The sequence below is a fragment of the Rattus norvegicus genome, chromosome 2 (assembly GCF_036323735.1).
Source record: "Rattus norvegicus strain BN/NHsdMcwi chromosome 2, GRCr8, whole genome shotgun sequence".
Taxonomy (NCBI): domain Eukaryota; kingdom Metazoa; phylum Chordata; class Mammalia; order Rodentia; family Muridae; genus Rattus; species Rattus norvegicus.
The window spans coordinates 118,620,157-118,632,457 of NC_086020.1; the positions used below are offsets into that span (position 1 = coordinate 118,620,157).

The window sequence follows — 12,301 nt, forward strand, 5'->3', positions numbered from 1 at the left end:
TTGAAAAAGTGTCACCTCCAAATTACACAAGCAACCCATGCCACCCACTGGTAATAAGAGTACAACAGTTGCACATGAGCAAAGGTCCTGACCTGGCATTTCTCTAAAAAAAGCATCGATAGGCAACAGGTATATAAGGACAGTCAGCACCACTGAGCCTCGGAAAACACTGCCCAATGTCACGAGGTCAAGTCAGGGCTGATGCTGTGAGTCGTATCTGCCACACAAAGGCAGCGTCTGCCATTACACACACATGCACGCACATGCACACACACACACACACACACAAACATACACATGCACACACACACATGCACGCACATGCACATACATGCACACACACATGCACGCACATGCACACACAGATACACAGACACAGACACACACACACACACACACACACGAAGACTTAAGGGAAAGAGCAGCAGGCCTCCCCAGTCAAACAGGCCTTTGCCATTGACTGAGGAATCTGTATGACCGCAGGCCAGTGCTTGTGTGGCACACCTCATCCTTCAGCTGATTTCTGTTGGCTTCCTGTCGCTGGTACTCCATCCTGCACTTTGACACTTTACGCTCAGCAATAGAAATTCTTCGTTCATACTCTACGTTGTTCCCAACCTCATTCTCCAGAAACTTGATCTTCTCTCTCACCACACCTTCTTTTTCTCTTGCTTCCTGCTTTATCCGTGCTAATGCCTGAAAATCGAGACAGGTGCATACACTCAAGTATTTAGTACATTCCAACTAAAATAAAAGGGAGTTAAGTACTTACTTTTTAATTTTAAAAGTCTTTTCAAATATGTAAGCTGTTGTGGGGAGTGCTTTTTCACAGTTGTTTGGAGACAGGATCTCACTGTGGCTCTGGGTGGCCTGGAAGTCTCTGTGAAGGCCAGGCTCACCTTAACCACACAAGATCTGCCTGGGGCTAAAGTGTTTGCCATCGCACCTCGCTCAGACAGGATGGGGTTGTCAATATGCTACACCTGAATATCTATGAGTTCACATCTTTGAATGACATTATGATTTCTTTCATCTGGAAGAGCTGAAGAGCAAGGAAGTGGCTAGGCCTTTACACAGAAAGGGAAAGTTCCCCAAAAAGAAACCAAAACAGAAATAGCACTGAATAGTTTACACATAGAATCTTAGGCCTCAGTGACATTTTCTAAATACTGTCTAGAGCCCTGATTTTCATCTTTTATAAATAACATTTAGCCAGATCTGGTGCACATGGCACTCAGGAGGCTGAGAGGAGGAGTTCAAGTTTGAAACAGCCTTGAGCTCACGGTACAAGGCCAGCCTAGACTACACAAAGAGACCCTGTATTAACAAAACCACACAAAACAAAAATACATCATTTGTTATTATTGGTTTCAATGAAAATGTTCTCACTTAGGGTGTATGATGGTCTTGAAATTACAATAATAAAGATAGTCCTCAGGGTTTTTTATCTTATATAAAAGGAGAAAAAGAAGACTATAACCCCTCTCCCACAGGAGCCACCGACTGTCGATGGGTAGTACGGCCTCCACCCTGAGAACTAGCTTTCATGGTACTAGGAGGAGCCATGCAAGCTTCCAAAGGAAGGAATCACCAACAGTCCATTTAAGAGGCCTATGAACCACGTTACTGAGCAGCATGGCACAATAGCCCTAAGGGTGCAGTAGTGGCATTCATACCTTAGAAGGAACCAGCAACTCTCTAATTGAACATAAGGCCAACATAAGCAGTAAACCATTCCTGATATTAGAAACACAGCCAACTGCCCAGGGCTGGTAAAGTCATGGATCTTGGAGGAGAAACTACACTTTATTAAACTAACCTAATCTCTAACTACATTCCAAATATTGTCCCTAAGTCCATAGATACGTGTAGACTTCACCCTTCATCTAGGAAACTTCTTTGTGACAGTTGAGACCATTATGGCAGAAAACCACAGCCAATCAAATGCAAGTTGTGGAGCCCAGTCAACTCCCACGCCTAAGGCCAAGGGAACATTGAGAAAGAGAGGGTGGAAAATTATACAAGCCAGAGAGGCTGGGCGTTTGCTGTGAGATTACATCTCCTTGTAACATAAAAAACGGGAAAGTCTCACCAACATGACCTAAACCTGAGCTAAACAAGGATAACAATAAACATTGTAAAGTGAATACATAAAAGACAAAGAGGCCCCAGCCCTATAGAAAGAACTACAGGCAACTAAGGAACACAGAGTGAGAGGAATGGTCTTCCCTGGGGAAGAGCACACTGATTATCTAATACCAAATGGTCAGCCCTGAAAACATGCATACAAGTATCATCATGCAGATTGAGCAGGCTATATGTGTGTGTATATAAATATATACATTATTACATATACATATATTATAGTCAATACATTCATAGTATGTAGTCAATATTACATACATACATACATACACACACACACACACACACACACACACATATATATATATGAAAATATAAAGAAAAAGTCTCTCCAAAGGTGATTCTATCAAATAACTAATTTTCACGGTAGTGTTCTTATGTGTCCTCCTTATCAATTAGCATTCTTAATGTAGTATTCTGTGTCACTATTATGCTGGAACAGCCAAAGGATCGCCCGATCTTCTAAGCTTACACAGTTCAAATGCTCACTTGAAAGTGTCATCACATTGGCTTCTCTGCCACTTAGGCAGATAATTTAATGCTAACAGCAGCAGTCAAGTTTCTTAACAGTGCTCTTTATGATTAAGTGGTTCCCTGGATTTAGCACGGGTGTTGCTTGGTTGTAAGATACAAGCTGGAGAAAGGGAGCAGGATCATTGGAAGAGAAGCCTAACTGAACAGTCTTGGGCTGTATGCAAAACATCGGCTGGAAACCTGGGATCCTGGACCTGCTTGAATCACATTACACAATAGGGCTTGAGGTTTGAAAGTAACAGGATGTTAAGAAGTAAACACCCTTATCAGCCTCAACAATTAAGAATGAACACGATGTGGTATTTAACTGCAGTCATTCTGCAGAAACAACATTTAATTTCAATACACCCTCAGAGAAGACACTGGCTCCAACCTTCCGGGACTGTTGCTGTTAAAACCAGAATGGCTCTGTCCTTCTTTCCAGGGAGGCTCGGCCCTTCTGTCAACAAAACAAGCATCCAGGCTTTTCTCAGAAGTCCGAGCTGCCAGTCACCTCTGCTCTTTGCCTTTTCACTCAAATGAAGAGCGGCTTTAGCACCTCTCCCTGCCTCTTTCCTTCTTCCTCAATTTCTTCTTCTCAAGATCACCCCTCCTGATCTTCCAACTGTGTCTACCAGCATCCTGCTTCTTAGTGATTTCCTAAAAACTTTCTCCTCAGTCCCTATGGCCTGAATTACTACCATACCATCTCAGCATCACAGGATTGGAGCTGGCTCACCAGAGCGCAGTTGTCTATCTCCTGATCCCGCCTCTGCATCTGCTCAATGGTGTTCTCCCACTGCTGAATGAGCTCCTGTCGTTCTACGTGGATCTTCCGGAAATCCTGTGCAGCTTTATCTAATTCTAACTGTGGAACAAATAGAAGATGACACTTCCATTAATCCAAGTGCTTTTGCAAATATCACCTTGGAAGTTAAGGAGCATCTCCGTAGACCAACCTGCGCACTTAGCGTCTCCGTGAGTTCATTGTCTAGAAGCTTCCTCTTCTCATTACACTCCATGGTCAGCTTTTCTAACTTCAGAGTCAGGGCCTGTGCGTGGTTACAGAAAACACGTATGACTATTATGTTCTTTCAGTATTAAAGCTGGCATAGAGCATAGCTAGCATTCTGTATCATTACGTCTTATGTAAATACTATCTAATACTATAATGGAATACTATAAAACAATATGTATTTTTCTTATGGTCTAGCTCCCAAAGCATTAATGTACTGTTCGCATATAGCCCCATGAAAATGTGCTTGTTTCTAAGATGACTTTTAACACAAATTAGGAGAAAAATAAAAACATAACGTGCCATTTAAAAATATTTAAAATTGGGGGCTGGAGAGATGGCTCAGTGGTTGAGAGCACCGGCTGCTCTTCCTGAGGTCCTGAGTTCAGGTCCCAGCAACCACATGGTGGCTCACAGCCATCTGTAGTGAGATCTGATGCCCTCTTCTGGTGTGTCTGAAGGCAGCTACAGTGTACTCATACAATAAAATAAAATCTTAAAAAAAAATTAAAAAAAAATATTTAAAATTGTGCATTTGGTAGCTATATGTGTGACAGTAGCTTCACTATCCCGGTAGATGAGATTCTAAGTGGATTTTACACAGTGTAAATTTACAAGAAACAACTTATCAGCTGCAATATTATCTCAAGTCAGTAGAACTTACAAGGAATATTCAAATTAAATGTCAAAGGAACCAAAATTAATTAATAGTTTTAGGATGACTAGAACTTTCTCTCCTGAAATGCTTTGAAATGTCCTGTGAAGTCATAACTCAGGTCCTGGTCAGTCATATGGACTCAGAGGCAGCAACGGGCTGGAGGATCTGACTGCACTGATTTTCTTGAGAAAACGACGTTTCATTTCTAAAGGTTCTCAGAGGAGAGCCTGGCCCAAAACCTTCAAGGACAGTTGGCTCTAAACTCAGTAACTACAACTTCGTGTTTAAAGGTTGATGTAGAGAAAAGCCGTTCTAAAAAGTCCTAAGGCCTCACCCTGATCTTGTTATTGTCTTGCTGAGAGTACTTCTGAAGGGTGAGCGAGTCGCTGTCTTTGTGAGCAGACTCTTCTAGCCAGGCTTCCAGTGCTTGCTGGTCCCAGTTCATCTGACATTTCAAGCCATCCAGCTTTTGAGTAGCTTTAAATATAGCATTCTACTTTCCAAGGAATGGGAGACAGCAGGCAAAAACGAAACATTATTCATTGTGCAAACATAACAAGCATACATTATACGACTAAAGAAACGGAGAAAGCCAGGCTCTGCCTTCCGCCTGTTTGTGGCATCATATGTTTTATTCTATCACCACCGTGCTTGTATTTTAATTCTTCAGTTACAAAACAGAGATGATCAGACAAGGTCAAAAACAGTTGGTCAAGTTAAAGTTCTTGTGAAAAAGCTTTAAGGCAGTTCTCTCAGAGAGAACTCATTAGATCCCAAACCAAAGCCACCCTAAATATGTGAGAGTGTGGGGATCAGTTAAAACATCTAGTTTGACATGCTTGCTTAAACACATGACAAAGTCAGCCCATTTCCAGCTCTCTTATGTAGAGATTTGGAAGCATTTTCAATTGAAGTAAATACAATACAGGGGATAAATTATTTCTGTAAATGTTGTCACTTAATGAATCCATAACCACAAAAGAAAACATATTAAATCAGGAAATGTTATTTACATTGGATATACAAACATTACTTTACAAAATTCAAATTTGTATACGAATGTATATGCACTGCATTGATTAATGACTGATGTGGAGGGGCCCGGCACACTGAGTTGAATTCTTGGGAGATATAAGAAAAGTTGCTGACATGAGTCTGCCAGCAAGCCAGTAGGGAGCGTTCCTCCATGGCTCCTACCTCTGCTCTTACTTGGGTTCCTGCCTTGACTTCTCTTAAGGGTCAAGAGAGATCAGTACATGTGAACCAAACAAGCCCTCTTCTCTCCTCCGCTGCTTGTGGTCAGTGTTTTTAGCACAGCGGCAGAGAAGCTAACCAAGACCGGTCCCCAGGTTGACAGATGAGTATGAAAGGTAAAACTTTGAGGTGAAATTTAAAACCCAAAGTTATTTGTCTGCTAACAATGTGGCCTGTGCCTGTAAGCAGGTCTTACTAATAGCAGAAAGGCAGGTCTTACTAATAGCAGAAAGGCAATGTTTGATCATTTCTTTCAAACCACAATGCCATCATTTCACTGGGGGTGGGGGTGGGGCCAATGTGTAAGTAACCCTCAGAGAAAAGGTCGGTTCTCCCTGGAGAGCGCTGGTGCAGAAGCAGGACCGCAAGTCACACCCACTTCCTTGTCGTTCTTGCGCTCGAGGATGATGGCCATCTCCTTCTCCAGCTGTTGGATCTCATCCTTGACTCGTCCCAGCTCTCTTTCAGCAATGGCCTTAAAATGTTCTTCACTTTCGATTTCACACTCCCTTGCTTTGTAAAGAGACTGAAGAATAATAGACATAGCTTTACGTTTCTAGAGTATAAAATGTAATACATCACTGCACAAAACAACCCCAACCCAATTGCTCAGATTAAACTCAGTAAACTCCCCCACTGTAGCCTGCGGTCCCTCTGCAGTTATCTCTCACTGCTGAGCGATAAGGTTAGCCATGGACTTCCCAGGGGACTACTGTCAGGAGTTCAGGTATTATGTGGCAGAAACTAAAGAAAAGAAACTGGTAAGGTGAGAGCTAGAAGCTATAATTCATCCTTACCAAAAAGTGAGAAATATTGGTTATAATAATTGAGAAAATGGGGTTTATATTGAATTAATCACTCATTCTACTTAACAGAGACAAGTTTGAGAATGATTTACATGCCAAGGGGTGAACATCTCTCAGAATGTATTAGTATAGAGTGATGTCTCTATATTTAGCTCTGTTTATTAGAAGACTCTGGCTAGAGAGCCTTTCAAGGGTGTGCTCTCAGTGTCTAACTACAGTATCAAAGCTGCTTAGTGCTGGGTGAAGGCTACTGACTTTGGTCTCCACAATCCAGGTTCATGGTAATAAGGTGTTCTCACAGAGACCCTCTGTTCCTCCAATCCTAACTCAGTAGCATAGTGAGGAATTGAGAAGACATAATTTATCAATTGCTCATCAAATCTGGAGTAATCCTAAGGACTGTTTAGAAAATTAATTAAGTGCAAAACTTTCATTAGGATTTATAATAAAATCCAATAAGGTAAGTCATTATCTTTATTGAATATAAAGTTTTTATAAAGCACGGTTTTGTCTATTTGAATGTAACTATTTCTCAAAAGTATACACTTACTAATTTCTTGAGGTGGAAACTGTAACGCTCCCAGCACTGATGTGTGCCGGGGGCTGGGCTCCTGTGGCCTCTACATAGTCACCCCATCTTAACTGAAGTGGACTTGTATTAATATTGCTTTTATGATTTAGTTTTTGCATTTTACTTATGTGTCTATGCACACGAGTGCATGCATGGCACGGGGCTCATGGAGGCCAGAAGAGGCCATCCTTGAAGAACTGGAGTTATAAGTGGCTGTAAACCTTTCCACATGGGTGCTGGGAACTGAACCCGGATCCTCTGGGAGCTCAGCAAACATTCTTTTTTCTTTTTTAAAGATTTATTGTTTATTATATATAAGTACACTGTAGCTGTTCAGACACACCAGAAGAGGGCATCAGATCTCATTACAGATGGTTGTGAGCCACCATGTGGTTGCTGGGATTTGAACTCAGGACCTTTGGAAGAGCAGTCAGTGCTCTTAATCACTGAGCCATCTCTCCAGCCCCCTCAGCAAACATTCTTAAAAGCTGAGCCAGCTCTATTAGCCCCAATGTCAGTATGTCTAAAATGAATTTTGCCTACCCATTATCGGAAAAGTCTTCTAAACATAAGAACATCACTATTAGTGTTAAGATTCCAATCCCTAGAACCAGCTGTGACAGCACACGTTTATAATCCCAGCACCTGGGAGTCTAATGTGTTAAGATCATATGTTTCAGACCAACTCTATAGCAAGATGGTATCATAAAAACTAAAATTCTAATCTTGACCTGCACTAAAACACCATGACACTACAAGAATTGCTGAAGAGTGGGGACAGACCTGTACCCAAAGTGAGTCCAGAGGTCCATGCTGAATAATTAAGCTGGAGACAGAAGCTCTGACAGCCACAAGTCAGCTTTGTCTGCCTTCAGACACTCGGTATTACCCCCAGGGGCCCCCTCCTTGTGCTGGACTACTAGTTAACACTCTGTAAGAGCTTGATGGTAACTTCTTCTTCACCGAGTCTTTGCTGACAACTGAGAGCATTACTTAAGCTTCTCAGAACATTCCTTCTATCTCCTTTAGGTTTAAAACTATGTTCATAATCATTTGATTAGGATGGGGTTTCCCATTACATCTCTAACATAAAATCATAATAGCAAATGCAATACGTAATACCCAATGACTATAGACAACAGTATTCCTGTACCTGTGTAAATAAAAACTCTTGATTGACATTTTTAAGGTGAGAAGACATAGAATTAATTCGATCTTCATAGTCGCGAAGCTGATCTTGCAAGTTTGATTTTTCTTTGTGTAGTTTTGCTAACTGTAAGAAACAAATGCCATGATTAAGAGGTAAACTAAATTTTCATTTACTTTTTATCATAGCTAGTTTGAGATAGTATAACAAAAATACCAGAGACTTGATACAGAAACAGAAGTATATCTGTCACAATTATGCAAGTTAAGAATTGCAAGATTGGGGTTGGGGATTTAGCTCAGCGGTAGAGCACTTGCTTAGCAAGCGCAAGGCCCTGGGTTCGATCCCCAGCTCCGAAAAAGAGAAAAAAAATAAATAAAAAAAAAAAGAATTGCAAGATTGTTAATGAGGCCTTCTTCTTTACAAACAAATGTCTTCTTACTGTATCTAAACATAACAGAGATTATCTCTCTTTTCTCTTTTTATAAGGTCACTGATTAATTTATGAGAACTCCACCTTTGGGGTGGTTTGGATGAGAATGGTCCCACATACTCATGCTTGAATACTTGGTCCCTACTTAGTAGAACTGTTTAGGAAAGATTAGGAGGTGTGGCTTTGGAGAAGGTGTGTCACTGGGGGTGGCCTTGAGGCTTTTAAAGACTCATACCATTTCTAGTATGCTCTCTGTCCCCTGCTTATATTTTGAGATTGAGATTTCAGCTATTTCTGCCGACACTGACTGGGACCCCTACAAAACTACTAACCCTCTAAGCCCCATTAAATGCCTTCACTAATGGGTTTCCTTGATCATGGTGTTTTATGACAGCAACAAGAAAAGCAATGAGTATAAACATCCCTCCAGAGATCCTATCCATCACACTGAAAATTAGGGCATTAGATTAGAGTTTTGGAAGGACACAAATATCCAGTACATGCTGTCTTGATTTTTTAAATTTCCATAGTAAAACTCTACTGACCTTTTCTGTAAATAACGTTGCCATCTAGAGATTATCTTGGGAAGTTAGGGCTATAGCTCATGTAGCATGCACTTCTCCTACAGCAGGATTACTTCCCTGTAGGGCAAAAGGAAAACCCTATCTCACTGCCAATCTGTGGGCTGATTATCTTAGGTCTCTATCACTATGATAAACACCATGACCCAAAGTAATGGCTCATCCCATCTTACACTTCCAGATAACAGCTCATCACTGATAACATTGGAATAGGAACTCAAGCAGCAGAGGTAACTTGGAGGTGGGGACTGAAGCACAGGCCATGGAGGGATGCTATTGGCTTACTCTTCATAGGTTGCTTAGATGTTTTCCTATACAACCCCAGGACTGCCTATCCATGGATGACACTGCCCACAGTGGGTGTGGCTCTCCTGCATGAACCATTAGTCAAGAAAATCCCCCACAGGCTTGATTGACTACAGACCAAGCTTATGGAGAGATTTTCTCAGCTGAAGTTCCCTCCTCTCAGATGATCCAGCTTGGGAAGGGGAGGAGGAGGAAGGAAGAATGGAGGAGAGAAGGAAAGAAGAAGAGAGAGGGATGGAGGAAGGGAGGGAGGTAGAGAGGGAGGGAGGGAGGGAAGGAAAGAAGGAAGGAAGGAAGGAAGGAAGGAAGGAAGGAAGGAAGGAAGGACGGACTTTGCTCTGCTAGCATACACATAAAAGCCAGTCGTGGTGACTCGCCCTTGTAACCCAGCATTAAGAGAGATGGGAAGATTTCTTAGACTCACTAGTCCTAGCTTAATCTTAGCCCCAGATCCCAATAAGAGACCCTGCCTCAAAAAGTAAGGTAGGAGCCTGGGGAGTGACACTTCAGGTTGATCTCTGGCCTCTGCACGCATGAGCACACGTGTACACTACTCAGTCAAATCCGCCACCACACATCACAAACACATACCAGAAAAAAAGATAGGTAATGCAAGGGAAGGGGGAGCATAAAAACTACAGGACAGGAACCTTAAGTTCAAATACTGACTATAGAACCAGCAGGATTGCTCTCCCAAATACCTCTTCTACAATTGCATAATATATTAATTATACGATTGTCTCCCACTCCTCATCTCTAGTTTGACAAGATACACATCAGGTTGGTGGGCTGGCTCTAAACCTCCGTGGGGCTCTAGCAGTGACTTTTTTACCTGTCCTAATGTTGATGGTCCGTCCTTAAGGGGAAATGCCTAGTCCTAACCAGAGGAGAGATCAGAGCAGAGCATTATCTACATTCCAATCTTCTCAGCAGATTCACCCACCTGGGTTTCATGCTCACTATTCAGAGGGCAGAAAATATTCTCTTCTGCTTTGTCAATTTGTACAATTCCTCGGTTCTTGGACCCTCTTCTCCACACCCTAACACCATTCGTGGGACTTTGGGCTGACTGCTAAAGATGTATAAACTTTGTGAGCCAGTTGCAGTTTAAAAAAAAAAAAACCGAGGCTTAACTGTATGTATTTTAGTTGGTGCAGGTTTGTCCTACAAATGTGAAATATTTCACCATCCTGTGACACTTTGATCCTCACTCTGAAACTCTACACTGTATAGTTCACTGAAATGTTTCCCTTGAAAGCAACTCAAGCCACTTTAAACATCACAGAAACACAAATGCTCGCGAGAATGTGTCTTGCGTGTGCACATGCATAAATGGCAGTTACTAAGCAAACACCAACAATGCATTTGCGAAGCTTAATTGGTCGGGGGAAAGCACGGTAGCTGGGACCTGAAACAGCTGGTTTTATGACCCTGAATAGAAATTGTTGCTTCGATAAAACTTTCAAATGTGTAGTAACTGATAGAAGCAGCAGAGAAAGTGGGGAGGACGACGGGTATCAGATCTAAGTGATGAAGTCAGGGAACAAGAGGAGCAAACGAGTTGGGCAGCGCGGCACCTGTACGTGGGACTTGGTTTTCCCTGGCCCTGCCCTGATTCCCATTGAACACCCACCTGGCCCTGCATCCTCTACTCACAGTCCTTACCTAGTCTTCACTTGGCCATCCATCCTCCCACAGGCCCTCATCTGGCTGTCCTGGCGGTGTTCAACCAGTCCTTTCACCATTCCTCAGTTGCTCTCTCCTGTCCCCTAAATCCCACCCAATCCTCCTCACCTGGTCCTCCAGGATCTTGTTCTCCTGATTGGCCACGGGAATGGCGAACCCATCTTCCCAGTGCAGTTCTGACAGGAACTCACTGCTCATGGTGCACGGGCTCGAAGGGAGCACAGCCAAGTCCCCCAAACCGTTCCCAGAAGCTCGCAGCCGGAGTCTGCAGAGCCTACCGGACTGTATTCCGCGGCCCTAGCAACAGCCAGGCTCCCTTAGTTACCAAACAGGAAGCACTCCGGCTGGAAGGCGGAACTTCCTTTGAGAATTTCCGTGTCCTTTTCTCAGCCGGTAGAATTTGCTTACCTATGACAGTGAGGTACAGCTCAAATTTTTGCAAGGATAGATACACTCCCAGGACTTCCAGAACGTGTAAATCTTGGAGCACAGTTGCTTCAAAGGGTCACAAAGTTCGGGGATGGAAGACATAAGGTTCCCGGGGTGGCAGGATGGTGGACTACAGGATACCAGGATGGACGACCACCAGATTAAGGGATACTATAGTAACCAAAAGGAACTTCGAATTTATTTTTAAGCCTTGTATGAGGGACCATGATCTGGGAACACAGATCCAGACTGCTCCAAATAGCGTGTTCTGGCATGGAAACTTGTTTCAATAAGTTTTCGTAACTGCAGAAGAAAAGGAAGTCATAAATCAAGGCATTTTCCAATGCATTGTTAAAAACATCACCAAGAACTGTATAGTGTTGCGTTTGGGGTGGAAACTGAGAAAATTCACTTTAGAGACGGAAACTTAAAAATAATTAATGTTTTATTTTCTGAGTGCTCAGGGAGGCAGCCAGTTTGGGATCTGAACCGCATCCAGGGAGGGAGATTATACAACATTATTATAGGATGATAACACAAATCGAGGTGGGGAGCTGGTGGGAACTGCAGTGTTGCCCAATTGTATTTTGACATTATGGGTTAAACAAGGGAGTACCTGTTGGAGACTGGACCTATCTAGGGCACCTGGCTTCAAGGTCTTTAATTCATTCTCCTAGCATTAAGTCTGGAGCTCAGAGTGGTAAGGGGACAAAGTCAGCTGCTTATGAACTTGTTTAACGCTGTCAGCAAGATGGAG

At 42.6% G+C, this 12,301-nt stretch overlaps 1 protein-coding gene across 1 annotated transcript in view; it reads right to left on the reverse strand.

The window, feature by feature from the left end:
* Positions 1-11,428, reverse strand: part of Ccdc39 (coiled-coil domain 39 molecular ruler complex subunit) — a 37,704-nt gene extending 26,276 nt beyond the window's left edge. Inside the window, exons 1-7 of the mRNA NM_001415040.1 lie at positions 11,224-11,428; positions 8,116-8,235; positions 5,965-6,111; positions 4,666-4,824; positions 3,618-3,710; positions 3,398-3,526; positions 505-696 (exon numbers count right to left, since the gene is read on the reverse strand). Coding sequence (NP_001401969.1) covers positions 505-696; positions 3,398-3,526; positions 3,618-3,710; positions 4,666-4,824; positions 5,965-6,111; positions 8,116-8,235; positions 11,224-11,313 — 930 coding nt within the window. The 5' untranslated portion in view covers positions 11,314-11,428. The remainder of the gene's footprint in view (positions 1-504; positions 697-3,397; positions 3,527-3,617; positions 3,711-4,665; positions 4,825-5,964; positions 6,112-8,115; positions 8,236-11,223) is intronic.
* Positions 11,429-12,301: the final 873 nt, after the last annotated feature.